At 34.1% G+C, this 27,568-nt stretch overlaps 11 protein-coding genes and 1 non-coding gene across 12 annotated transcripts; 3 read left to right on the top strand and 9 right to left on the bottom strand.

The window, feature by feature from the left end:
* Positions 1 to 5: 5 nt before the first annotated feature.
* Positions 6 to 1,719, bottom strand: PHYBLDRAFT_161902 (hypothetical protein; the record flags this gene model as incomplete). Its single annotated transcript, XM_018434523.1, has 5 exons — positions 6 to 47; positions 802 to 1,181; positions 1,301 to 1,534; positions 1,595 to 1,636; positions 1,701 to 1,719. The coding sequence occupies 5 exons, from the start codon at positions 1,717 to 1,719 to the stop codon at positions 6 to 8; spliced, it is 717 nt and encodes a 238-aa protein (XP_018299327.1).
* A 3,789-nt stretch (positions 1,720 to 5,508) lies between these two features.
* On the top strand, positions 5,509 to 6,533 carry PHYBLDRAFT_72789 (hypothetical protein; the record flags this gene model as incomplete). The annotated part of the gene is made up of 4 exons (XM_018442719.1): positions 5,509 to 5,657; positions 5,703 to 5,934; positions 5,991 to 6,296; positions 6,327 to 6,533. 4 exons carry the CDS (start codon positions 5,509 to 5,511, stop codon positions 6,531 to 6,533), a joined length of 894 nt encoding a protein of 297 aa, XP_018299326.1.
* Positions 6,534 to 6,691: 158 nt separating this feature from the next.
* Positions 6,692 to 10,138, bottom strand: PHYBLDRAFT_161899 (hypothetical protein; the record flags this gene model as incomplete). Its single annotated transcript, XM_018434522.1, has 6 exons — positions 6,692 to 6,845; positions 7,029 to 8,262; positions 9,130 to 9,336; positions 9,515 to 9,682; positions 9,741 to 9,854; positions 9,991 to 10,138. 6 exons carry the CDS (start codon positions 10,136 to 10,138, stop codon positions 6,692 to 6,694), a joined length of 2,025 nt encoding a protein of 674 aa, XP_018299325.1.
* Positions 10,139 to 10,358: 220 nt separating this feature from the next.
* PHYBLDRAFT_138831 (hypothetical protein) lies at positions 10,359 to 12,151 on the bottom strand (the record flags this gene model as incomplete). The annotated part of the gene is made up of 5 exons (XM_018430088.1): positions 10,359 to 10,484; positions 10,551 to 10,738; positions 11,157 to 11,578; positions 11,642 to 11,868; positions 12,020 to 12,151. The coding sequence occupies 5 exons, from the start codon at positions 12,149 to 12,151 to the stop codon at positions 10,359 to 10,361; spliced, it is 1,095 nt and encodes a 364-aa protein (XP_018299324.1).
* A 1,151-nt stretch (positions 12,152 to 13,302) lies between these two features.
* On the bottom strand, positions 13,303 to 14,334 carry PHYBLDRAFT_138830 (hypothetical protein; the record flags this gene model as incomplete). The annotated part of the gene is made up of 5 exons (XM_018430087.1): positions 13,303 to 13,360; positions 13,436 to 13,524; positions 13,597 to 13,994; positions 14,031 to 14,093; positions 14,163 to 14,334. 5 exons carry the CDS (start codon positions 14,332 to 14,334, stop codon positions 13,303 to 13,305), a joined length of 780 nt encoding a protein of 259 aa, XP_018299323.1.
* A 1,574-nt stretch (positions 14,335 to 15,908) lies between these two features.
* On the top strand, positions 15,909 to 16,292 carry PHYBLDRAFT_161896 (hypothetical protein; the record flags this gene model as incomplete). The annotated part of the gene is made up of 2 exons (XM_018434521.1): positions 15,909 to 16,002; positions 16,063 to 16,292. The coding sequence occupies 2 exons, from the start codon at positions 15,909 to 15,911 to the stop codon at positions 16,290 to 16,292; spliced, it is 324 nt and encodes a 107-aa protein (XP_018299322.1).
* Positions 16,293 to 16,623: 331 nt separating this feature from the next.
* Positions 16,624 to 18,958, top strand: PHYBLDRAFT_161895 (hypothetical protein; the record flags this gene model as incomplete). Its single annotated transcript, XM_018434520.1, has 7 exons — positions 16,624 to 16,868; positions 17,227 to 17,299; positions 17,361 to 17,585; positions 17,788 to 17,845; positions 17,920 to 18,079; positions 18,139 to 18,540; positions 18,607 to 18,958. 7 exons carry the CDS (start codon positions 16,624 to 16,626, stop codon positions 18,956 to 18,958), a joined length of 1,515 nt encoding a protein of 504 aa, XP_018299321.1.
* A 1,118-nt stretch (positions 18,959 to 20,076) lies between these two features.
* Positions 20,077 to 20,418, bottom strand: PHYBLDRAFT_138828 (hypothetical protein; the record flags this gene model as incomplete). The annotated part of the gene is made up of 1 exon (XM_018430086.1): positions 20,077 to 20,418. The coding sequence occupies one exon, from the start codon at positions 20,416 to 20,418 to the stop codon at positions 20,077 to 20,079; it is 342 nt and encodes a 113-aa protein (XP_018299320.1).
* A 132-nt stretch (positions 20,419 to 20,550) lies between these two features.
* PHYBLDRAFT_138827 (hypothetical protein) lies at positions 20,551 to 21,030 on the bottom strand (the record flags this gene model as incomplete). Its single annotated transcript, XM_018430085.1, has 1 exon — positions 20,551 to 21,030. The coding sequence occupies one exon, from the start codon at positions 21,028 to 21,030 to the stop codon at positions 20,551 to 20,553; it is 480 nt and encodes a 159-aa protein (XP_018299319.1).
* A 634-nt stretch (positions 21,031 to 21,664) lies between these two features.
* Positions 21,665 to 22,106, bottom strand: PHYBLDRAFT_72798 (hypothetical protein; the record flags this gene model as incomplete). Its single annotated transcript, XM_018442720.1, has 2 exons — positions 21,665 to 21,909; positions 21,974 to 22,106. The coding sequence occupies 2 exons, from the start codon at positions 22,104 to 22,106 to the stop codon at positions 21,665 to 21,667; spliced, it is 378 nt and encodes a 125-aa protein (XP_018299318.1).
* Positions 22,107 to 24,630: 2,524 nt separating this feature from the next.
* PHYBLDRAFT_t13 lies at positions 24,631 to 24,703 on the bottom strand. The gene has a single exon. It is a non-coding gene; the product is annotated as a tRNA-Phe (tRNA).
* On the bottom strand, positions 24,669 to 25,629 carry PHYBLDRAFT_161892 (hypothetical protein; the record flags this gene model as incomplete). Its single annotated transcript, XM_018434519.1, has 4 exons — positions 24,669 to 24,928; positions 25,015 to 25,078; positions 25,202 to 25,206; positions 25,614 to 25,629. The coding sequence occupies 4 exons, from the start codon at positions 25,627 to 25,629 to the stop codon at positions 24,669 to 24,671; spliced, it is 345 nt and encodes a 114-aa protein (XP_018299317.1).
* Positions 25,630 to 27,568: the final 1,939 nt, after the last annotated feature.

The raw sequence follows: 27,568 nt of genomic DNA, 5'->3' as shown, positions 1-27,568 counted from the left end.
TGTTCTCAGAAAAAGATTATGCATGGGATCAATGATCGTTCCACGTACTAGATCAAAGTATCCAAGGCGATACAACTGCAACTATTGAACACCATATTTGACCTCCAGCTGCTGCCTTTCTGAGGGTGTACTCGCACTATTCCACTTCTCAGCATGCACATGGTTTGCTCTATCACTTCGATGGCGCCACTGGTCACAATCAAATCCACAGAAATTGACAGAAGAAGTGCCTGGTAGACGAGAAAATTGATTGTCGCATTTGTAACAGGCGCATGTGCTGTTGTGCACGGTGAACCCACTAGTCTTTCTGGCAGCAGGTATATCGCATGCAACCATCAATAAGGCTGCATGAACTGTTGCACTGTCTGTTTGCTGGTAGGTGGGTATCTGTATTCCAAGATAGAGCTGTATCATTTCGTCGACTAATGACTTGAGATAATGATTGATCTCTTCTGATTTTGGCTCTTTTGGTCCAGGCATGAGGCCAACAAGGATTGTATTTTCTGCTTTAAACCGCTCACTTCTAGGCAGGTTGTTAATCACCAGGTAGATAGCACCGCAGGAATAGCTAGTACCATCAAAAGGCTGGAACCAGTCGATGTTTAATGTCAGCATCAATGAACGAGGATGCTCAACAAAAATTTCATCGTCATTGTCCTTCAAATCAGTCCAGGCTTCACCATCATTAACATTACACAATATATCAGTGATCTTGAATTCTTGGTTCCAGTGCATGATCTTTTGCTCGAAATTGGGACGGAGGAAAAGAATTTTAAGAGCACGTGTGAGAGACTGATATACATAAGACTTCTTTGCGACCAAACCACCAGATAATGATTGGATCATTAATTTGCAATTACAGGCGGTATGTGCACCAAGCTTTACGAAATCACAATTCAAAGGAGCAGGTACACTTTCCTCATACACCTTGTGGCAATCCTGACAAACGACAAATCTCTTAATCCCTTTTGTCATGGCCGAGAATCCTGTCATGCTTTGGAGACCAGAAAGACTCACAGGCAATTGGAAATCCTGCTTGTAAATCGACAAGAGCTTGTTGATGAACTCGATCAAGACAACAGCGCCCTTATTAACCACATAGCAGGAAGCAAACATTACTACAAAAGTAGCAATGAACCTGTGTACCGGATTTTCAGGCATATTTGGGGTGGCAAAAGGATCTATTGTAAAAAAAAACAAAAAAAATTAACACCCCCCCTTTTTTCAGATTTTTCTTTTTTGGTTCTTTTCCTTGAATTTTTTTGGGTCTTTTTTTATTAGTTAATTAACATGGACTGACCTTCAGTATCGAATTCTTCGACTTCAATCTCAACAATATTCTCTTCATTGTCTTCACTTTCTTTACCGCCATTGCTTTCTTCGTCATTATCATTTTCATCACCATCACTGCTTTTGCCATTCGACTCATTGCTAAAAGCAACCTCATCGTCAGAAATTGGGGCTCCTTCCCAAACAGGCGAGTTGGTCTGACCACCCATTGCTTCCATGGGTCCGGTTTGTTGGTTTGATGTAGCTACATATAGAATTCAATTTTTAGTTTACTTCTCTTTTTATCACAATTAACGTTTCTTACTTTCAAAAGCAATATCCATGAGATTTCTTTGAACAGATACATCTATTGAAATAAAACATTATATAAAATAACCAAAATGAAAATGAAAATGAAAAACAAAACATACTTCTTTCACTTCTTTCCATGTCTTCATATCTTGCTCTTTTATTGTGGTGCTGGAGGGTTCGTGTAGAAACAAAGCTGTAGTCTTGTTAATTATCACTGCATTTTGTGCAATAGCACTTCTTATTATAAAGTTCAGAAGTAGAGGACATGGTGTTTATTTTGTTATAAATGTTAAGATAAAAGGGAAACAAGTGTTACATTTACTTTATTTGTTCAAACTTTATAATAATAATAATAATAATAAAATAACTTGGATGGTTATTATATCTGAGTCAATAGAAAATTACAACATGACTTTATGAACATGTACACCAAAAAACATGCTGAGATGAAAAATTGCTCTAAATATCCACATGTAACCATGAACCTTCACACAAGGGTATTCAGGGTCATTTCTTCAGTGAGTACTTCCTCTTTGACTAAGAACTCGTACCAAACAGAATTGTCAGTAAAGAAGCAACACTTGTAGATCTAAAATAAATAAATAAAACCAACATTAATATTATTACATTTAACATATAAAAAGTTATATCTAATTACCAAATTATCTTCTATGATCTTAATCATGCCTAGAGCATCTTCAGGAGCAATATCATATGCCTTCTTTTTCTTCACCTTCTCAGTGTGTGTCAAAACAAGCTGTTTGAACCCATACATGATCTTGAGACCCTCTTGTCTATAGTAATGCTCAACTACTTGGGAGAGCATGTAAACCAACTGGTCAACCCGGAAGTTTCTTAATCTGCCCAAGTAGTAAGCTTTCAAGATGTGATGGTAGGATTCAATCAGATTGTTCGTGTGGAATCTGGCATCCTAATAATAATAACAAATAGTTCATAAACAATACATTGATATTTATAGTAGTTTTACCGCTCTCCAGGCCATTGACCAAAGGTCACACTTAGCATGCCAGTGTGTGGCAAAATATGCCACAAATTTGACATGGCCAGCAAATCTGGAAACAAATTTTTCGTATTGCTGGTTAAATGCCTCCTTACTTCTGGCATGCATCAGCAAGTTGAGAGCCACCCGAACTGCATCCTGTTCATGCTTGCTTTCGTGGGTGGCTCCAGTAATTTTTACCTACAGTATTAGTTAAATATAAATAATTATTAGCAATATTTAAGAATAAATATATTAACATAATTTACATTTTTTTTTGATGTCCATCTTCCATGCTCTCTTGATGTGCCAGTGGCACAAAAGGACCTGGACAGATTGGCCAAAGACTTCCTCCAAGGCATCAATCTCAACTGGGCTGCAGTCAATCATCACGCGCTTGACATGCAGGCTACAGTTGGATTTAGCCCAATTGAGCCATTGCAACAAGGTTGTGATAAACTCTGCATTTATCACAAAGAAGCAAACAGGAACACCCTTGTTGGTAATGTTGCTTCTCACAACTATTGTATACAGATATGAGTGCTTGCTAGAATCTACCAAAGATTTACAGGTCTTGTGAGTTGAGTCGATGCACCACTCATCTGCTGACTCGAGAATCTGTTGAACAGTTAGTAATATTATATTTTAAATGATTATTAAATTAAATAATATACCTTCTTCTTCCAAGGAGAGATCTATGAAACAAGGTATGGCCTATTATCTTCATGGAAGACAATGTAAACCAGATAGTTCTTTTCTTTTTCCAAGAACTCAATCCATTGCTTAACGCTTGTCTTGTCAATGGTATTTCGTCTTGAAAGGTTGTTCAGACGTGCATTGATGACATTTTGAACATCATGATAGTTAATGCGAAGAGATATTGGGAAGCTGACAATATCAATACCTGCTTTGAGCTATAACACAATCAAGTTAGTAATTAAGATAAAAGAAAAGAAATTTATTACCTCATCCAAGCACTGAGGGTTGATTCGAAGCAAAGTTTTGATTGCCTTCCAACCCATGTTGTTGTCTACATGGGAGAAAATCCACTGCTTGACCTCAGACGGGAGTCTTGACTGCACCATCTCTTGAACCTTTTCAGGTTGGTGGGTTGCATGCTGCCATAGGTAATCTACCTGGACACTCCCATCATGCAAGGTTTTCTTGGTAATCTTGGCTTTGCAGCCGTCCTTGATGGATTCAGTTCGAACCCTCTTTGCTTTTGGCTTTCTAGCCATTTCCACTGGGGAATTAGATTTCTACACATATGCGATAGTATGGGAAATTCTGAGTGACAGAATAATTAAATTCTGGAATTTGGCATTTATAGATTCTGTTCGCAATATGTTATGTTACCTGTGAGTTGTCCATGTAACTTCTGAACTTATAATGATCCATATAGAGATGTAAGGTTCTTTTAAACTATTTAATTGCAGAGAGAATAATCAAATTATGGCATCTTTTTTTTTGGATGTTACATTAAATTAAACTTGATTTGAAACAGAGATTCCAATAAAAAATCTATTTTTGATAGAAAACTGTCTACTGAAATAATGATATTCTATTGGATCATTTAACAGAAGAAACAGGATTTATGTATACTGTCTTCCAAATCTAAACACTTTTATTGGACAATTATGCACGGCTAAACTATAGGATTCACACATGCCATACTACTGCAATACTTCTTGCACTTCATTTCAAATATTTTTATAGGGATTGTTTTGGAAAAATTGTTTTTATTTAAAAAAAAGCTTCTTGCTTATAATATGTACGGCTTGACAATATATAGTCTAATCTAATATATAAGCTACTACATAATTAATATAATAACAAGCCCTTTCATATATTATAATATATAAATACTTCCAATACGATAGAATCCTAAAATGAAACGCGTGTTTATGGTATTTCACTAGTAAGAGAAGACTAAAAAATTATTCAATTATATTAGATTATATAAATATTTACTTTTCTTTAATTTAAATAATATGGTTACTTACCAGTACTTTCGTCAGAACCAGGCATAGTGCACATTGACTGTTGTTCTGAAAGGTTTAATAAAACGCATTAGTAAAGATCATTGAATAAAGTTTGGCTTTATTACTTACCAAAGAAAACCGGTTTTCAAAGACAAGCCATTCAATCAGGTACATAGAAATGTTGGCAGTACTAACAGAGATAGAAAATAACCAAAATTAGATATAAGAATAAAATAAATAAATACATTATTCAGACTTACCAGATAAATTTCTGCTGTTGGTATGTCTTTATGATGAGCTGAGGAGTTAATGAGCTGAGGAGCTAATGAGCTGAGGAGAGAAAAAGAAAATAATTAATAAAGAAACACATACACAATAACCGCGTTTTACCTTTTTGTTCTTGTTCATTAATCAACACGGCAAAGACTTGTAATACTATCAGCAACCACAATAATAAAAGAAAAAAAATTAAGAATAAATATAACAGTAGAATAATAAAAACAAATTGCTTACCAGGGTGTGACCTCAAATACATCAACCAGAATAAAAGTAAATAAAGCGGAAAAGAAACAGGAAAAAAAAGAAATAAGAAAAAAATAAAGAAAAAGAAGAAAAAAAAGTGGGCTTTCAATCAGAAGGCAGTTTAGATGAGAATTGACTCTAGTAAAATACAATAGTAATAAAATGAATAGCCCAAAATTATATTGTAACACTAAGTTCTATGTTGAATATTAAAGAAGTTGTTCAAGATTATAAAGGATTTTATAGAAAATAATATATAATCCCTTCCTTTTCTCAGCTATTTCATAAATCTACGTTACATTAACTTATTTTGTATGTATATCTTTGATTAAACAAAAATAAATATATTTTAACCCATACGTTTATTTTATTTTAATAATTTATTAATGTATAAAACTTTAATAAAAATACAATAAAGAAAAAATGCCTTCCAATAGCAGCAGAAAAACAGACCGTAAAGGAAAAGGAAAAGCATCTGCAAGTATATCTACCTCTGCAAACCGTGTTTTGGCTGGCCATGTTGGACCTCGAGAAATTGCCCCTAGTTTCTTATCTGCAACTATCCAAGATCAGTGATACGCGGAAATTGTTGAAATGTTTAACAAAGTAAACAACAGTATCAACGGTGTCAAGGATGACATTGCTGCTGTCAATAGCAACATGACAGCCTTTAAAAACAGGATGGACGTTATTGTTGACACATCTGGAAAGACACATATGGCATTTGCAGACTTTGCAACTGCCTATGCCAACGATCAGACTCGTATGGCTAGTCTAGGATCATCTCTGATGCCATCCTATGTCCTCCAGACCTCCCTCAGTGATGCCAAGGTTTCTGTCATTATCTTGGTAATTAATATTAATATATGTTAGTATCAATAACTTATTAAACAACCTGTATTTAGGAAATCTTCACGGAAAAGTTGTGGGACTGGAAGTTTGAGTCTGACAACCCTGCTCTTGTTGCTGAGAGCAAGAGTAAGAAGAAGTGGAACTTGAATGAGAAGATTAACCACTGCAATAACGTAGCTGTTATCAACTACTTGAAGAGCTACATTAGCGCCCAGACTCGTCTAGCTGGTACTCACCCATGGGTGATAAGTGATAAAATAAAGAACAGATACAAGCACAGTCATTGTACTTTTCACGAGTCTCCTGAGCAGAAGGCCAAGAAAAACAGCAAGGGAAGAGCAAACAGTTGTACTCTTCAGGTTTGTATATACTATATAAAAATTAATTAGTATATTACTATTTTCTCAAGCTACAATCTATATAACAAGATGTCTATCCAATACAAGTTGACATACATGGACAACTGGGTAGCCATTGATGCTGCAATGGGATATAAGACTGGAAACCCTGTTGAGAAGGCCTATCTCAAAATCTTTCAGAAGGATGCCATGTCTGATGGTGAGTCAGATATTGAGATTGTGGACAATCTTCTATGACGGTGTTTGCATGTGGCTCGCCCCACTTGGAGAAGTGAAGAGGTAAATAATATTTAAAATAAATAAATAAGTTTTATAACAAGAAAAATAAAGAACTAATAAAAATAAATACAGTTCAACAGATTGTTGACAATGGTTGACGACATTGATTGTACCCATCACGTGTCAAATGCGGGCATGGGAACAAAGCCAAGAATGAACAGATATCCAGCAACATTGTTGCCTTGCTCTGTTCCTGCCACCCTGTCCCAGTCATTGCCTCGTTGGGCAATCAATGATGAATAAACATTTTCTTTTTTACTATGTTCTGTTCTAGGACCAAATAGTAATAATTGAAATTGAATTGATTAAAGGAAATAATAATAATAGAGGATAAATATATAGGTAAGTGTGTGTATGAGAATTAATAGTAATTTTTTTTGGTAAAGGAATTGCAAGTTTTTTGTAGTTTTGTAATCTACTATTGCAACTGTTAGAAGAATCCGATGTACTGACAGGATGCTTTGAAAATCTTGCTTGTAGAATTCCTCCTGTAACAGCTTAACTCCTTCTAATTCTCTTGTTTTGTCCGAAGTGGATTTGAACCATTTGACAAATGCAAATACATGCTGACTACTATGGGGATTTCTGTATGTTAGAGAAGAAACAGTTGGTCTAAAATTGTGAACAAAAAGGTACTGAATCTCTTCAACATACGCATATTCCGACCCAGTTCGTTCAGTGAAATATGCTTGTATATATGATCCGTGGCCATTCTTGCCAATGCACCCTTTGTAGCTTTGCCCAAGAAGATCAACGAACTTCACCTTTTCAATCCAGTCATTGACGAAAGGTGAGTCATCAATTACATCTTTGCAACCTGAGATCTGTGGATTCTTGTACGCAGCTTGATAGTATCCTACAAGACAATCATATTCATGTTTTGGCATAAATGATAATGGTCTTGTTTTCAATGGCAAGGCGGATAGTAGTAGGGGCTCGTTTCCACGAATTGTCATTGAAAGATTCTGTGAAGCTTCAAGATATTTGGAAATTGAGAAAGAGTAAGAGAGGTAGGTGTTGGTGTTGGTGTTGGTGTTGGTGTTGGTGTTGGTGTTGTTGTTGTTGGTGGTGAACTTATCGAAAATTTCAAAACATGCAAGTGCATGCATAGGTTTCAGAAGTTGACAAACAAAATCTCCCTTCCACGACTCTTCAATAAACTGTCTCATAAATGTTGATTCGAACCCGTTTCTTCGATTGGTCTTGATATTTTTCAGGACACTATTGTACCTTTCAAAGCTGAAAAGCCAATAGCCATAGACGGGCCCAAAGTCAATCATTGTTTGGCATAAGTGCAGATGCAGGTGCATGTTGGGAGAGAGAAGGTCCAGGTCGTACAATGTCTCACACCCTTTACAGAATTCTTCTAAGCATTTGTGTCCTTTCTCAATGTCTTCTTCAGAAACACTAGGCTTGGTGAAGTATCTGCATGTGTTAACAAACTCTATCCAGTTCTTGAACTCTGGCAATAGCAACACATCCCTTAGAACCACAGGAGAGTACACAAGGCACCAAAACTTCCACTCATCAGCCTTCATATAGGGAAATCCCTTGGCAATCTTTGTCCCAAGTGACGTGTAATCGGGTTGCAACACTACCTTCTCAACAGCCTTTTGCATGGCAACGAGTTTTTTATTGTTGATTAATCCATCTGCAACCCATCTCTCCAGCATTCTTTTGGCAGTGCCTAAGAAAAGATTGTGTATGGGATTGATGATCGTGCAGCAGACAATGTCAAAGTACTGAAGACGATGCAGTTCGGACCAGCAAGCACCATGTGCAACTTCAAGGTGCTGTCTCTCAGTTGGTTTGGTTGCATTTCTCCAGATCTCTGCATCCTTACAATTGTCATTCTTAGTGCGAAGGAGTCACTTTGAGAAATCGAATCCAGAATAATCAATGGAACTCGTTCCAGCCAACCTCGAAAATTGATGCTTACACTTGTGGCATGCATTTGTACTTGTATGAGATGTGAACCCACATACTTTCCTTGCAGCAGGTATATCACAGGCAACCATGAGAAGGGCTGCTCGGATAGAAGTACCATTTGGACATTGGTGAGTCTTAATCTTAATACCTTTGTACAGCTCCATCAACTCATCCACAAGCAGTTTCAGATAGTTATTTATGTCAGAAGTGCTCGCTTCTTTAGGCCCTGACATTAACCCAACAAGAATCACATTCTCCTTCTTGAACCGCTCACTGCGTGGAAGATTATTGATTGCAAGATATATGGCACCACAGGAGTAGGTAACACTATCGAATGGCTGGAACCAGTCAATGTTCAGCATGAGCATGAGTGATCGCTCGGTATCAACAAAAGATATACCATCTACGTCTACTATCTCATTCCACATCACACCATTGTACATGTCAAACAAAGTGCTATCCATTTTTGGGCCGCGGTTCCATGAGTTGATGTTGTTTTCAAAATCTGGGCGTTGAAAAAACGTCTTTAGGGCTTTCTTGACGGAGTGGAATACATATGTCTTTTTGGATACTTTTGACCCGGGACCAGACTTAAACAAGCTGTTGCCACACAAGGAGGTTTTACCAAAATTGGGTGATGTACAACACAAAGGGGCGGCTTCATTATCATATATGGCATGGCATTTGCTACATGCAACATACTTCTTGACACCACTTGTCAACGCTTCAAATCTGGCCAAACGTTTGAGGCCAGCAACACTCACGGGAAGGCGGAATGGGTCAAACAAAAACTGCAGGATCTCGTTGATTATGGCAATCAGGATTACAGCTCCTTCATCCATGATGTATAACGAGACAAAAAGAGCAACCAAAATAACAATGAATCAGTGAATCAAATTCAATTCCGAGATTGATTCCAACAAAGAATCTTTAATTTGATTTTTTTTTAAAGAACGTTGATTAACTCTCTATTTTCTAGGATATAATATTATCTAAAGCTGTGTACCTACCTTCATCATTGTCCATCTCAACATCGGATTCATCTTCATATTCTTCTTCTTCTTCGTAAGTGTCACTTGTATACTGGACATTATCTTCAAAGCCAAACATGCAATCTGTTTCAGAGAAAGGTTGATTTCTTGTCCGTATATCCAAAATGTCATTTGTGTCACTTAGGTCTACAAAAGCGGAATGTTAGACCCAAATAAATCAATGTAATAAAATAAGTTTTCTTACTTCTAAGCTCAGAATTCATTTCAACATCTTCCTGTTCAAATTCAAAACTATCTTCCTCTTGATTTACAGGCTCAGAAACAGCACTACTAATTGTATCGCATGTGTCTTCATGGGCTACACATTTATTATTATTAGTGTTAGTATTATTATTATTATTATTATTATTATTATATAAAATAATAAAAAAGGAAATGATATAAAATAAAATAAAATAAAATAAAGTAAAGTAAAGCAAATGTATTAACTGTACGCATTTGAACATGTGTAATATCATGATTATCTTTTTCTTGATGACGTTTAAATGTTTTAACAGATACACAATCAAATTCTAGTGTCTTGCTTTTATAGATAGAGCATCGACACTCTTTTCTAACAGTTGGTTTGCGAATAGGAGCCATTTTAAAATGAAAAGAAAGGTCTACAATAGTATTTAATAGTAAAGAAAGAGACTTCAAAGAAAACACACTTTTATTTTATTTGAGTTTGATGTTGCATTCTAATGCTACACAGCTGCCAGTAGCCAATAGAGTAGCTTAAAATACTATTCAAATACTTTACTCACAAAAGTGAGCTGAACTACAATTTTACCTATTCTGTCTATCAGAACTTAGGTATACTTTACATATGCAAAATTAATCTGTTTTTGCAGTGTTCTTGAACCTTGGCCTTCTTGAGGAAGCCTTGGTGATCACAGACAAAGTATATAGTCAATACAACGTCTCTAGGACTAGTTGTACCAGTAGCCTGGGAAAAGTGAGTGTTGGTTACATTTCAGTTAAAATGTCTCTTGGCTGAATTTTCAAACCAAACAGTGAATTTCTCTTCATCAGCAAAAGTCTTGGTGACTTTGGAATTGGCCATCTTGTAATCTGGGGCGATTCGGATCATATGATCATCATTAATATCATTGATGGATAATCGGGTATGATTGGAGTTGCTCATTATGAGTGCAAAGGTTTTAAATACAGGGGAAAGTGTAAGTGAAGGAAAAGATGTACCTGAAATAATAAAAACAATAATAATAACAAAAAATGCTGAACCAACAAAAATCCGGTGAGTCCAAGAAATGTAAGACTGCTTCTAGTTTTGAGATTTTAAACTTATTGCTTAATGGACCATTAAAGATTAATAAATAAATATAATTTTTCTCTTCATCATTGCATTTGTACAAAGTATAGATTTTTAATAATAGCAATATAATATAGTTATTCTCCTCATCTTATTCATTCGAAGCAAACGACTTTAAAAATAGCAATATAAATTACTTTTTCTTTTCATCATCTCATTTGTATAAAGCAAATATTTTTAATAATAATAATAGTAATAATAAATAAAGATATATATATATATATATATGTTTTTTTGTTTATGTATAAATTTTTCTATATAAAGGGGCAATGAGCATATGAGTATTACCAGTGACAGTTGTATGTACACCAATGGCAGCAGACATAAATATGTGGTAAACAGGTAAGATGTTTTGAAAGTTGCTTCTTATAAATAAAAATTTACTCATTTCCACAAACTGCTCACTTCTTGTATCCTGACAAGACGTTCTATACCACCTGATGTATGCAAATGTATGTCTGTCCACTTGGTACGTAGCTGGGTTGATGATATCGCTGACAAAAAGATATTGGATCTGACCAGTAAACGCGCTCATTCTATGATCATTGTTTTTATGAAACATTGCTTGTATGATTGAATCACGTCGAACTACACCATTGCTGCCTTTATATACCTGGCCAAGAAGATTGATAAACTGCATCTTCTGAATCATGTTGTTCAAAAATAATTGGCCAATTATTGTGTCTTGGTAACCTCTCAACAAAGTATTGCTGTATGCCATATGGTAGAACTTGAGCAGAAGGGCATACTCGTCTTATTTTATCAGCACAAACTCATCAAGACTGAGAGAGAAGGCAGAAGGAGGCAATGGCTCGTTGCCTTTGACATTGTCGATGTTCACTTCAGCGGAATCAAGAAAGGTCTTCAGATTGAAACCAGAAGAAGTGGTCAACAAGTACAGCTCAGCGGAGACAATAGTGGTAGTGGTAGCAGCAGTGACAGTGACAAGAGTTGAAAATGAATTAACAAGCTCATATATCAAAGAGACTTGAGAGGGGGTCTGGAGAGATTACATTGTTGTATGGAAAAGATCTATATTGCACGTGTCCTCAGGATATTTTTGCATGAACGTGTCTTCAAATCCATTTTTGTTATTTGTAGCATAACTTTTTAATATACCATTATATCTCTCAAAGCTGAAGAGCTACTACCAGTACACCGTGCCAAAGTTGAGGACGGTTTCTTTGAGATGCAGATGTAGATAAATGTTGGGCAATATGAAATCCTTTGTGGTGATCTGGACACTCAGATGTTGGATTTATCATATATAAGAACATAGTCATATTGGGATAGTGTAGTAGCCACTACGGCGGAGAAAATGGTAACATGTTACCACTTTGGTAACATAACTGCCATTTTTTACTTAATAAAAAATGGCAGTTATGACTCTGTATAAGGCCAAAACAGGCACTGTTACCATTTTTCAAAAAAAAATCAAGCGTCCTTCCTTTCCTCTATTACATTCTTTCTTTTGTTCTATTGCTTTCAATTCTAGCACAACCTCTTGTTTTTCCTTTGCAGCTTTAACAGAATGGTCTGTTTTTTATTATACAATATTGAATTGGGTTTAATTGAATTGAATCTTTATTTCAATGCATGTTTTATTAAATGAAAATGATAATAATAATAGTAATAATGAAAAAACAATTTCATTGGCCACTTGCAATAAAAAATAGTTCTGTTTAGCTACTGCAAAACATATGCAGTAAAACACTACTATTCAAATTTTATTTTATATACTTTGGGTATTCTAATATATCTTACATAGCACTTATTTTTTTTTACCTATTTCTACAAATATACTAATATTAGAGAAAAAACTTAAAATAAATAAATAGATATAATATTATTATAATGCTTACCTTTATATAATATGCTTACTTGTTCAGTAAAATAAGCATTTACTCTAAGAATATATATATATATTAAAGAATGTATTAATATTTAAGATCTATATATAAGAAAAGCAATAAAACCTAAGCACTATAGAAAGTTGTTATCGTAGAAGAAGAAAAACTTGAGCAAAGATTCAAGTCATGTAACATGAAGCTAATTCGTATCTGATTCGTACAACCTGAATGAGCATCTTGTTAGAAAGCTCAAAGTGTTTATTCTACTCAATATACTTACATATAATAGAATGACTCCCGAGTATAATATATCAGTACAAAAATATTACTATTAATTTTTTTCTCAAAAAAAAGGCTGTATACTATTTCCTTTTATATTTGAATGTAGCGGAATTGTAGATGCTGTAAATTAGCTTCAAATTCTTGTAATCACAACATTAGCAATCATATGAAAGAGGTCAATAAATTTTTTGTATGAAAGAAAAAAGAAATAAAAAACATAAAAAGAAAAATGACAAGATAAGAAAAAAAATGCACTAAAGACAAACTAAAAAAATCAAACTCGGCCAATCACAGCAGCCAAACTACGATCTTTGACTTCTTTTGTGAGCAGGCTCGACACTTGCTGTGGGTGGAGGAGACCTACATAGAAGAGTAAGAAGTTTATACTAGTTTTGTATTAACAGCGTATGAGAAAAAGCAACAATGGTAACTTACAGCACATCTGCCATTATGGGCGACTCAACATCACTAGTTTCTGACATATCAGGAGAAGAAAGCAAAGAATCACTTATATCTTGCTGTGTCTATAGCATAATAAAAGGAAACGGTGTTAATTAAAGTTTACAATATATAGATTTGTTAATTGATAAAATTACTTTGTTCTTCTCTGCCATTCTTCTCTTGTGTGTCTGGTTGTCACTCTTGAAGCTTTCCCAAAGAAGGCTTTTTGCACACCACATTCTTTTACATTGGTGGATGTGCAATCTACCATTCTTTGCCAACCTCTCCAAATGCATCATGTAGTATTCCCTGTTTTTCTCTGAAATATTCTTCCATTCTTTTGAGGCCGCAGGATAGTCTTTGTCAATGATATCATGCTTTACCATACGGCCTAATGTTTTGAGATGCAGTCTTTTTACTATCAAATCATGGTCTGAAAGAGGGACTAATGGGGGCAAAGGCTGCCCTTGTGGAACTTCTTTGCAGCGCGCCTTCCAGTCCTGCTCGTGAAGAATCTGAAGCAACAGATTGTATTTTTGTGCTTTGTTTTTTCCTTTGAACTTGCCACCAGTATTGATTACTCACTTACCAAGCTGATCAGGGTACTCTGTGAGCTGGGCTCTTTTCACAGACTCAGCAATGCGCTCAAGAGCTACAAAAAAATATATGACAAAATTAATAAAGTAAATAAACATCTAAGCACAGAATATATATGACTTACAACTCTGCTCAATAATGCTTTGTTGCATTGTAGTTAGATCTTCTGCACTGACTGCTGGCGCAAATTGATTGCTGAATTGCTTTTGAAGCTCGCGCAATGCCTGCTTGATTTCAGCAAGATCAATCTCAATCTTTTGAATTGAGTTGAGGAGAGTTGTGTTAATATTGGACATGTTTAAGTTTTTTTAGCTATAAGCAGTGAGTTGAAAAGAAAAGATGATAGTTTAGACAAGTAGAATAAGAGCGATATGAGTTTGAGAAAGGCAACAATTTATTACAAGCAATTGATAGCTATTTATATGAAAAAGATACAGACAGATGTACAAACAAAACATATAAAAAAAGGAATGCTTATGCACTTGTATGCACCTGTCTGCACCTGTCTGCAGTAGCTCATGTGAACATGATACAGTCTTTTTATGTCGTCACAACAAAACTGTAAGAAATATAAAGATAAAATGAATTAGACTTTAAATCAATATTATATGTATAAATGCTCATACTTTGCACCGTCTACATATTAAACGTTTTAAAGTATATGATATAATAATATAACTCTATACATATTGCAGATATAGCATGAAATTTGGTTAAAGTTCTCAATGACAAAACCCTGTACCAGTTAAAATTATAACTTTAAATATACTCTACAGTAGCTATATAACATCTGAACATCATATAGTTAATTAGCCCCTTTTTATCAACGTTAAAGTAAATGTTATGATACTCAAGTTCATATCATACTTATTATTATTATCGACTAAAACGTGTTTTGATTGATGCTGTCATCAAAGGTAAAAATAATTTTAACTGTCATTACTATTATTTACCAAGGGGCATTTGTGACTGAAACCATACATTTTTGAAAAAGGTGTGCTTTAACTCACATTGACACTTTCAATTAACACTTCTTTCGATCAGTAGCACTTATCTTGACAATATCAGTAAAAGAGTATCAGACTATAGCCCTCATTATCTATATCTATTTCTTTAAGTTTTATACATAAACAAGAAAATAATGCTATTAGCTAAATATATATTCACTATCTCAAAAATACTATTAGTACAACACAGATAATATAAATATGTCTTTTCTACCAATGTGTTTAGACAGTACTACTTTTTTTTAACTGTTAATTATTAGAAGGCTGTTTTTCTTTGCCTTTGGTATTAGAGAGTAATTGATAATTTATTTAAAAAAAACATAAATTATTTGGTTGTTAATTATCCTAAATATACATATACCTCTCTATAAAGCTCAAAGAACATCTAATCGCTCACAAGTAAAGAGTACGTGTCTGTTTCACCAGTTCTCTTTTAATGGTACCCCCTTGTCAACCAAGAAGTATTTTAACTTACACCATAATTATTAATGAAGAAGAATCTTTCCAACCATGGGAATTATTTACTGACAGGTGTTTCACCTAGCATTGACATTACTGTAATCATTGCTATATCATCACTATGAGAGAGAAAAAGAAAAAGAGCCGCAAGCATTTTGGTTAAAAAATAAAGAGTATATAAAGATGTCTTTTACATTTAATGAATAGCACCAAAATCCTCTTCGCAGTTTTATTTTATATATTACATACGTACCAACCCAACCAATATGTCTTCTTCCAACGCCAGCCAGCAGAGAGATAGAATATCTACACAGCAATACTAATGTGATCAATGTGTCTTGTTTTTTGATAACTACCAGAAGCTGCAAAACCACAAGAGAATTCACAGAGGAGATTCAACAACAATGACTGAAATTGACCAGTCTATTCTGGATGATGTTGACATGTACCATGACGAAAATGATACTAGTAATGAAAATGAATCTGTTAGCAATTCAGGTAATGAAAAGAGCTGTAATTGTATTATTTATTTTCCAATTACTAAATAATGTATTACAGAATATACTATGGAGTTTATGGAGCTTGATAATACTATTTCATATAAGTGCACATATAATTTTGAGGACAGTGAGAGTGAAGCTCACATTTATGACAGCAGCCGAATCAGTACAAATACTTTTACCAAGGCCAAGTTGATGAGTATTCATCTGTCTCAATTGATGCTACAGCATAGAATTGCTAGAGCAGCATATAGAGACATTGTTCAATTTATAAACACTGTCATTTGAGACCATGACGATATAATGATAGTAAAATATTATATTTTCTCTTACCTTGTACTTTAATTCCAGATCACTAACATGTAGTAATATCATTTTTTCAGAATCTGGGGCTAAGATCAGTCATGGCAAAACTGTTGATGCTTTGCTCAAGTCAAAGTCAAGTGTCAAGGGCTATGAGTATGATTTCTGCTCTAGTGGTTGTCAATTGTATGACATTAATGACAACCAGGAATCTTGTGTTGACTGTGGCAAACCGCGATACAAGACTGATCCCAATTAAAGTCAGACACCAGCTGCCAGTATAAAACTTATATCAGTCGGAGATATGCTTTCTCAAATGTTGGCAGATCCAGCCACAAGAGAACTTCTCTGTTACAGAGCAAACTGGGAATCTGTAGCTGGTCAGCTAACCGACATTTTTGATAGTGACAATTACAAACAGTTGGTACAGCAGGGCCTGTTCTCCAATCCCGATGATATTGTTATTGGGCTTTATACCAATAGGTTTGTCAATCAAAAGAAAGGCAAAAACTCATATACCATCATCCATTGCATAATATTCAACCTAGACCCATCCATCAGGTAATTAATTAATTTATTACTATTTATTATTATTATTACATTTTTTTTAAAAAAAAGTTACTAATAAAATACTTAGATATACCAACAAATACCTTTTGCAAATGGTAATCTTGCCTGGCCCCAAGAAGCCAACTCATTTGGACTCCTTTCTTATACCCATCATCAATGAATTGCGAGATCTTGAGGCACATGGCTTGGTTGTCAAGCACAATGGAGTGGAGCTTTGCAGATCCAAGGTCTATCTGCTGCTTGCTTCTGGCAATATTCCAGCTGTAGCTGATATGGCCCACATTGGTTCCCATACAAGTTTATTTGGTTGCCATTTTTGTGAGATCAAAGGCAAATGCCCTACTAACAGACGGCATGGCATGTACTTTGATGACATTTCCGCCCGGTTAAGACCTATGGAAGACTTCAAAGTAGGTAACCCTGTAAGTATACAAATGTTCAATTAGCCATCTTTTTTTCATACTAAATAACTGCTTGTAATAGTCGAAGAACATATACCAGCTGAGAATATATACCCAACTCTCAACCTTCTCTGGATCATCATTTTTTGCATTAGATGAACTTCATTTAATTGCAAGAGGGATTGGAAAGCTTGTGTATGACCTGATTACCGTCACCCTCACAAAGGAAACCAAATTTTATTATACCCATCCAGACAATACCCTCAATACCACCAAATACGCTTTTCATATACCAAGAGCAGATCTGGTAACAATTAGAAACTGTATCACCAGCTTATGAAAATATATACCCACCTCATTTCAAGGCAGTTTTGACAACGTATTTACCAAGATCAATGGTACTCGCGCAGTTGACTGGCTTGACTTTCTCTTATATATTGTCCCCACTTTGGTCGTGCCTTATTTACCAAATAGGGCTGTCAAAACAGCTCTATTATCTCTTGTGAAAGGTTGCGCGCTTGCCTTGCAATGGACGTAGACATCAGAATTGCTTGATGAGATGGAGTCGTAAGTTATTATATGTCTCATATATTATCATTACAAATAGCTGATTGTTACCATTTTTTAAATATTAATAATAGATACTTCAAGCACTGGCACTCGTTTTTATACCAACAAGTCCAGAATAATACCCTGTCTTGTAGTGTTTTCTGACCAGTGCAACATTACCTGGTCCATATACCCTATATCATCAAGCAGCAAGACCCCCTGCGATGCTACTCCACTTGCTCAATGGAGAGAGTAATTGGCATCTTCTTGAAATTGATAAAGTCCAAATCAAAGGGTGGCCAAAACGCCAGTTTTCTCATCGAGCGATTTGCGATTCACAATTATACCAGCATGGCAATCAGCATCTGTGATGAAATCAACCTCATTCGGCCAAAGCCATATGGAAGAGAGAGCTACGTGGACCTTCCTAATGATCCTAGTGGTGCGCAGTTGTGGGAGCCGTTTCATCAGTTTGTTAATTTGAACGATGATTTGGTGGAAGGTGTAGGCGGCCCTAGTGTGAAGGAAGCTTTATTGAAATACTACCAGAGAACAACAGGCTTGACTGGCCACGAGTTTGGTGACTCTGTTGTTGTTGTAGCTGCACGTCTGTGGATGGACTTGACTGTATATTCCTCATGCATGTACCAAAGAAAGAAAAACGAGACCAGCCGTGGCAACCATTACGTGATGTTTACTTGCCCCTATAGAAAGTAAGTATAATATTTTTTGATATACAATCAAAAGTTGCTTACATTCTATTTATATATTTATTTTAGCAACCGTAATGTAATTGTTCACAGCTGGCTCGTCGGTACAGTACAGTTCTACTTTCAGCATGTAGATTTCTATGACTTTTCACACTTTCTTGCTTTCGTGGAGGTCATGAAGGAACATGACGTGACTGGCTATGACTCATCAGTACCTATTGACAAACAATGGTCACAAAGCACCCATACACTAGGCCACCAAACGCAACCAACTTATGCAGTTATAAGTGTAAATGACATTTGTCATCAAGTTGGTCTGATCCAATACCCACCAAATAGAAACCAGTTTTATGTAATCGCGCCCTATTATATCTTTAACAACAACATGCGCATTACTAAAGGCAATCTTTCCATTCTGTAATCCTTTTTATTTTTATCTTATTTTTCTATATGCTCTATATCCTTATATCTTTTATATTTTTTATATCATCCTTGTATCTTATATTCTTTTTTTAATTTTCTCTATTTCTTATGTTTTTTTTAATCTCTATATGCCCCGTCTTTCTTTTCTTCTTTATATACTCCGGTTTTTTTTCTATTTTCTATACACCTTATGCTTTTCTCTTCACTCCCTATATGCTCTATATGCCATTACGCAATTTAAATAAAATCAAATTGCCAATTCATCAAGATAAAAAGAATATCTAAAAAAAAGAATGTAGTTTAAAAAATAAAAAAAATGGCAGTTATGTTACCATTTCGTTCACACATTCCAAAAATTATTAATCTTAATAATTGTTGACATCTTTGATATTTAATAAAACATATATTTCAATACTCAAAGTGGTCATTACAACTTAAAAACATTTTTTACAGTATTGAAAATATTGTACAGCAACAAAAAAAGTGTTTTCATGTTACTTTTTTAAATTGCTATGAATGACATTATCATCTTATAACAAACGATGGAGATTTTATTGGGTTTCGACCAAAAAAATGGCAGTTATGTGCTTACTTTCAGCCCAACTGTCATTCATCCCGCCGTAGTGAGCTATCATCTTGTCAGTATAAAATATATATAAACGATTAAGTAATCAGCCCAATAATTATTACAGTTAGTACTGTAGATAATATCTTAAAGATTATTAAGATAATTATATCATACTGCTGGGTAAACTGTGTCAGAGTGATATGGAGCTAAATTAGTAGGAAGACCTAAAGCTCTAGTGTAAAAGAGAAAAGAATAGCTAAGAGCTAAAGAAGTACAATTTATGACTTGATGTCATAATTGTAATACCAACACTAGTTAAGCTGTAAATACACTCTAATAACCAAATATAGTAAAAGAAGAAAGTCTTAACAAACGAAGATGTAATGACAAGAGCAGATTGTGTTTTCTTATAAAAAGGAATACTTTTTATTTATGAATAAAAGACAACTTATAGACAGTCTCAAAGTATTTCTATACGTCTCTATTATCAAATTTATTATTTTTCTATTGTTTTGTACCTGAAATACCACATCCTTCCCAAACCTAACCTAACACTTTTGACCAAACGACTTCAAAAAATCATGTGCATGTGACAAGTCTTCGACAGTTATACTTGGTCTTGCCAAGTACTTGCATGCGTGAACGAACTCCATCCAGTCACAGAGATCTTCTGATGGTAAACGACCGGCCAGGAGAACGGGAGAGTAAACCAAACACCAGAACTTCCATTTGTCTGCCTTCATAAATGGAAAGCCCCTTCCAATTTTGTTATGCAATAGAGTGATGCCAAGAGGAATGATAATACTGTCTGCGTCTTGCTGCATTTCGGCCAGGTGCTCACTAGTAATCAGACCCTCTTCTCTCCATTTCTCCATCATCCTTTTCGTCATGGCAAGGAAGAGGTTATGCATCAGATCTATGATGATATACTCAATTGCATTGAAGTATTAAAGCTGGTGGAGCTCTGACCAGCAGACATCATTCTCTTTCTCTAATCTTACTCTTTTAACATCGCTACCAGATTATCTCCATCTCTCTGCGTTTCTCTTGTTCTCTTCATCAGTGTTAAAAATCCAATCAGAGAATATGAAACCAGAACAATCCATACCCTTGCCATCCAGACAACAAGAAAACCAGCAGTTGCATATATGACATGCGTTAGTACTGGCATGCAATGTAAATCTACATGTTTTCCTTGCAGCTGGGATGTCACAAGCAACAAGAAGAATTGCGGCATGAACCAAGGTACCAGAAGGACACTTGTTTGTTGGAATAGCAGCACCAGAATACAATTGGTTTAGCTTGGCTACAAGAGGGCAAAGATAATGGTTTATCTGGCTTGTTTTGACTTCACTTGGACCTGGCATAAGTCTCACAAGGACGACGTTCTCCTTCTTGTATCTTTCCTTTCTGAGCAGATTGTTTATGGACAAGTAGATTGCGCTACAAGAGTAAGTAACCCCATCAAATGGCTGGAACCAATCGATGTTAAGTGTCAGCATGATAGAATGTTCATGTGCTATGAATTGTTGACCAGTATTATCTTTCAATAAGTTTCATTTTGTCCCATCGTACACAGCAAACAGAGTTTCTGGTACTTGCTGTCGGAATCTCCAGAGGTTGATTGATCTCTCAAATCCAGAACGCAAAAAGAAGATGGATAATGCTGTTGTTATTGAGTTGTACATGTAGATCTTTCTTGATCTATCCAAGCTATTGGGGGCTTCTAAAAACAAACTGTTTCTACATGTGTTTCTGGACAACTTTCTGAAGTTGCAACACTGGGGAATAGACTTGGATGCCGACTCGGAAAAAATCTTATGACATTTGCCACATGCTACAAAGTGATAGATGCCTGCAGTCAATGTGCTTAGGCCCGTCAATAAATTCAGACACTTCATGCTCAATGGCAGATGGAATGATTGTCTAAAGTTTGCCAGTACCTCATTGATAAACTTGATAAAGATAGCACCAGCAGAATTGACTACGTATTTGGATATAAAATATGCAGCAAAGGATGCGATGAAAGCATGAGTTGAATCTGCTGGCATTTCATGGCTAAACAATTGTTCTATTACATAGTTGTATTAATATCCAAAGTATATTTCAAGGTATTTCTTTTATCTGCTTTTTATACTAATCTTCAATGTTTTCAGATTTGTTATTGAATTCGTAAGAGTTAGACAAATCCTCATTGTTAGAGCCAGGTAAGTCATGAACAGCTATAGTAGAAAGAGTTAAATAATTAGAATTATAAGAGTCTATAAAACTTGCCAAAAAAATATAATTATATTCAAGATCTTCAGAAATATTTGTCTTGGCATCAATCTCTATATCATTAGCATTGTCATTCATCATGTCTACTGCTTCTGTAGGTAATACTGTATTATATAAATGTGTTAAATTATTTTGTAAAATAAAATGTTAAGGTAGCTTTATACATACAAGATTGTCTTTGGAAATTTCTTTGTACATCATCTGCAAAATTTGTACAGCGTGTCTGGGAAGAGACCATAACAGAGTATCTGCCATTTGGAGAGCATACTGAGCAACTGCATTCAACTTGGTTATTAGACATTTTAGAAATTGGGTTGCATTTATGAAATTTGCAAAAAAGGGAAATTATTCAGTAACATGGTTTATTTTTATAGACTTTCCTATTTTAATATCAGAGTCTACATTGTAGCTAGAAATTCTTAAATCAGGTATCCAATCAGTAATCCCTTTTAACATATCTTCTCAATGTTATACTGATTGATTTGCATTTTTGTCAACCATGTCATATTATATTGCTTTCTATAAAAGTAAAACCAATATATTTGAACAAAATGTTTCAGTTTTACATTTTCTTTTAAAAATTTTATATATGTACCAAATATCTGTGAAATAAAAACCTATTTATCTATGTCTTTCTATTTTTACAATTCTATAACCACAATAGCATTTACAAAAATTACAAAAGTCAAAGTAATAAAAGCATATAATTAAACTTCTTTTTATAGTCTTTAAAATATAGTTAGTCTAGTCTTAGTATCAAAGTAAAAGAATTTTTTTATTGGTTGGCAACAGGGCAAAGCACTGGTCAAAATAAATGTTGGAAGGCATAGCATATACTATATCCAATTGAATTGGCCCAATTAAATTGTTTTTGCCAAAAGTAAAAAACCCTGTGGAGTTGAAATATTATCAAAATTTCTCTTTGATTCAACCAAAGTTTCTCAAGGAGAAATCATATAATTTTTGTAGTGATCTCTACAAGTATATTCCTCATCTCCAGCATCTAAAACATAGACAAAAGACCAATTGGCAAAGTCAAGATCTGTTAGCCTAAAAAGTCAACCATTACTGACTGCTTGTAACTTCTGATTTTTGTCACCAATATCAACTCTGACAGTTTGGCCTTTTGACTTTGTTATAGTAGAGATCTTGATGAGACGATAAGAGACATTTAGGTGCCAAGTTACCAAATATGGATTTCTATCAAACATTTTTTGTCAGAATATCATGTCTCAAACATAGTATACATTTGGTAATCATTGCCTGTCGGAAAAGGAGTAGTACTAAGCTCACAAATGCTGCTTTATATAATCAAGCTAATGAGAGATTTGTTAATTTTTATTAAATAATAGGCATTTTTTTCTTGGTATTATATTAGAACAAAAATATTAATATTAACTTTATTAGAAAAATAATGAAAAAAAATAAGTAGAGAAAAGTATACTGAAGGGATGCTTATATCCTTACATGTATACGTTAAAATTACAACTATTAATATTTTTAAGCTTAATGTATTTATGCATTTAGCAACAAAGAATTACTACAACATGATTGGTCTATTATGTTTTACAATGTTTGAAAAATTTCTTTCAAGTTTGAGAAACTTTTGAGAAAATTTATCAAACATTTGCATTTTTCACACCCAGATTTCCTTATACAAATGATTTAAACTCCTTCGAATGTTTTACAAGGTTTTACCAAAGTCTCTAGTAATGTCAGAGTTGACATCAGTGTTTAAAATCAGGAATTGCAAGCAACCAGTGATGGTTGACTTTTTTAGATAAAAGATCTTGACATTGCCAATTGGTCTCTTGTATATGTTTTAGATATTTAAGATGGTGCATATACTTGTAGAAGATATTACTGGACAACAAACATCTAAAATATATTATTGTAGCTATTCTTTTAGCCAGAAATCAAGCATCATTTTGTATAAATAGTCAAGAAATATAATTAATAAAAAGCATCCTTATTCTTGTCAAAAAAACTATTCTTAAAACTTGACAATCTCCAGTGGTATTGATTCTGCGACTTAGTTACAAGTGCCAGAAAAGAAATACCAGATCGAGACTTGACAGTAATGTCGTTCCTGATCTGGGTTGGTCTTCCTTTTACTATAACAAAGTCAAAAGGTCAAACCCACTGGGGATCAAGGAGTATACGTAAAATCAAAGAGAGGATCAAAGATGCTTTTTATTGATATGAATTGAATTGTCTTATATAGTTTTCTAAACTAATACTGCGCATTATCCGCAGTAGTTATTATTTATATTTAATTAAAGAAATAGTCATTATACTGCGGTTAATGCTCAGGAAGATATTACTGCGCATAAAGAAGTACTGCGGTTAACTATCTTCAGATTTTACGGATTCATCAAAATAATGTCCGACAGTTGTCATTCCTGATCTGGGATGGTCTTCCTTTTACTATAGCAAAGTCAAAAGGTCAAACCCACTGGGGATCGGAGAGTATATGTAAAATCGAAGAGAGGATAAAAGGTGCTTTTTATTGATAGGAATTGAATTGTCTTATATAGTTTTCTAAACTAATACTGCGCATTATCCGCAGTAAACTATTATACTCTATTTAATTACAAGAGAAGTCCTTTTACTGCGGTTGATGCTCAGAAGATGTTACTGTGGTTAATCTTTACAAGACATTACTGCGGTTCGTTATCTATGAGGTATCTTTGACATACAGAACTGCTGCGGTCAATTATCCCGATTTCTCGGATTCATCAAAATAATGTCCGACACAGTAAAAGGAAGACTAATCCAGATTGGGAACGACATAGTCAAGACCTGACATAAAAAAGATGAACATTTGCCACAAGTGTGGATTGAACACACGACCTTTAGATCTTCAGTCTAACGCTCTCCCAGCTGAGCTATTGCGGCGTAACTGTTCTGTCACGTGTTTTGTAAAAATGTGTGGCTTTGGCCAATTTCTGGTGAGGAATACCGGACGGTGGATTCCTTCAGTGGTTTGGTCTGGTGGTGAGCTGTGACGGGCAGTACCAGACTCGTGGGCATCAACGTCGATGGTGAGTTGACCGAATGACGTGTCTCGAGGGACAAGAGTGGTCCCCCCAGGTTCCTTGGGAAATCTTGCTCCCAATACCCCTATACCCAAACCCCCCAATATAATCTCATTCCTTAAAATTAAAATACCCATTTATATCATCATCTCAGAAACACCTATCACTCACTAAAAACATTATACCACTTTCCCCTAATTTTATACACTTCTTTATTGCCAACATTTATTTTATACTATTTTTTATTATATTTTATTAGATTCTATTATTATACTATTATTATATTTTTTTTACTTTACTTTACTACATCGTTATTATATTATTACTTTACTTCTATTCTACCTCACTATATTTTTACTTTATCTTTATTCAATTATTATATTTTTACTATATTTCTATTTTACTCTCTCTATAATTTTCTATTCTACTTCTACTATCAACACCAGTTACATATAGTAAAAATTTTCACTTGACTTTCTTTTCTTTTTCTCAAAAAATTATTTTAATCAAACATTTTTGTTTATAAAAGAAACAATCTTTTCAATCAATAAAATCATCATTCTATTCTTGATCTTATTTATTTTTGTGCATTATTATCATTATTTTTCATTCATACACAGCGTCCTTGTTCTTTAGAGTGTTGTCTGTCGATTTTGATGTATTTTATTTCTTTGTTTTCTCTTTTCTGTCTTTCTCAGACTTTATTGTTGTCACAATTTCCATTTTAATCTTCTCCCTATTTTTTCTACCTGTCTGTCACCAATTCTTACCTGTCAAATTACCCATTCTTTTCCATTCTTATTGTATTCTTCTTCTTGTATTTTGTAATTTATATTACATTTATTTGCCAAGTGATACTGTTACAATCCACAACAAACAAACACATCACACGTCAGTTGTGTCACATGTGTTGTGGGCAGGTCTGGCTTTTGGCCATGTCATGGTGCCTAGTACTGGAAGATCAGTCTGCTCGGTGGGTTTGTCTGGCAGTTTGTCATGATGTGTTGTCCCAGTTATGAGAGGCTGACATCAACAGTTTGTTGATGTGGTGCTGTGCCCTCAGTGGTAAGAGAAGAATTTTTTCATGCACAGAAAAAATCTCGTTCCTATTCTCTGTTCCTTTTACACACAATACTTTTTTCTTTTCCTTTGTTAACATATTTGTCTTCATTGTACTCATTTGAAATCATGGTTTCCCATGCTAGTAACATTCCTCTTCTACAATGCATATCATTTATCTTGCCAACATTTCCACGCAACATTAGTATCTTTATTATTATATTTTTACTGTATTTTTATTCATATATTTTATCCTTGCCATATTGAATATTCATCATTCTATTTTTATTATATTTTTCTAAACTTCTATTATCAACTTAAAATCTTGTTGACTATAAAAAGAGAAGCAAACTCAACTCAATAAATCAATCAATTCTTTGTTCAGTTTCAGGATCTTTTTCTTGTTTTCTTCTCTTTGTGATCTATACAATCTTGCGACATAACATATTGGTTCCTTGGTTTTAGAAAGGTTGTTTGTTGGTTTTGGTCTCCTTGTCGGTTATTACTTTTCTGTTTTGTCATTCTATTTTCATATACCTTTCCCTCCCTCTCGATTTTAACAACAATTCTATCGGTTGTTCTCTCTTTTCTTACCTGTCAACAGTTGCTGCTTGTCATCTTTTGCTGTATCCGTCTTCTGTTCTATTCTATTATCATTGTATTTTATTTGCCAAGTGATCTGTTACAATTCACAACAAATCTAACACATCACATGTCACTGTTGTGATAGGGAGTATTAAAAAAATGGTCTGCATGAAATAAAATTTTGGTTATCTGGCAGTGTGGTGACATTGCAGAATTCTTTATAATTCTAAAAAAATTACATTATATTTTTTTGCTTTTCTGATAGCAGCCGAGGCTGAATAAAAAGCAATTTTTCTATTTGTAGAGCAAAACATCAATAAGTATAATAAAAAAGTATCATTCTGTCAACAATAACTTCACGCAACCACACATCATATCTTATTTTCTCACTATATTTAACTGAACAAATCAACTTGGAATTAACATTATTTTTTTATATTTTCTTATAAACATAATTGTCTTCATGATTATGACTTAATAATTATTTTATTCTATTTATACTTAATGATAGTAAAGAACAAATCATATTTAATAGATTATTGATTATACAACTTTTTATTATATTTTTTAATAATTTTATTTATTTAATTATTCAACAAGTCAATTGCAAAACTATAAATATTGCAATACTTGCATTTAATAAACATAGATTTTTCTTTGTCTTATTTTCTGACAATAAGTTCTTTTAATATTTAATGTTATTGATATTTTATTTGTTTGATTATCCAAGTATATTGAGTCAAGTTTATCAAGACTGATCAATAGTACTGTTTTTCTCTTATTTTTCTTTTATTGATTTTATTATCTTTAATTCTACATTCTCTTTTGAGTTTATCTCTTTCTCTCTTGTAAAAAAGAGAGGTTATTTCATATCTACAAGCCCATTAAAATCTCGAAAACTATGATAACATATTCTCTGTCAACGTTTACTATAAATACAAGCACCACACGCATCAGTTGTGATATGTGGTGTAGTAATTATATCAGTCTTAGTCCAAAAACCATATTCTATCAAGTTCAGACATTCTTTTGAAAACTCTTTTTTAATTTTTCTTTAAAATTTTAATTTTCATTTTAATTT

The sequence above is a fragment of the Phycomyces blakesleeanus genome (assembly GCF_001638985.1).
Source record: "Phycomyces blakesleeanus NRRL 1555(-) unplaced genomic scaffold PHYBLscaffold_1, whole genome shotgun sequence".
Classification (NCBI taxonomy): Eukaryota; Fungi; Mucoromycota; class Mucoromycetes; order Mucorales; family Phycomycetaceae; genus Phycomyces; species Phycomyces blakesleeanus.
The sequence above is the reverse complement of the archived record's forward strand: the minus strand, read 5'-3'. Positions and strand labels throughout refer to the sequence as shown.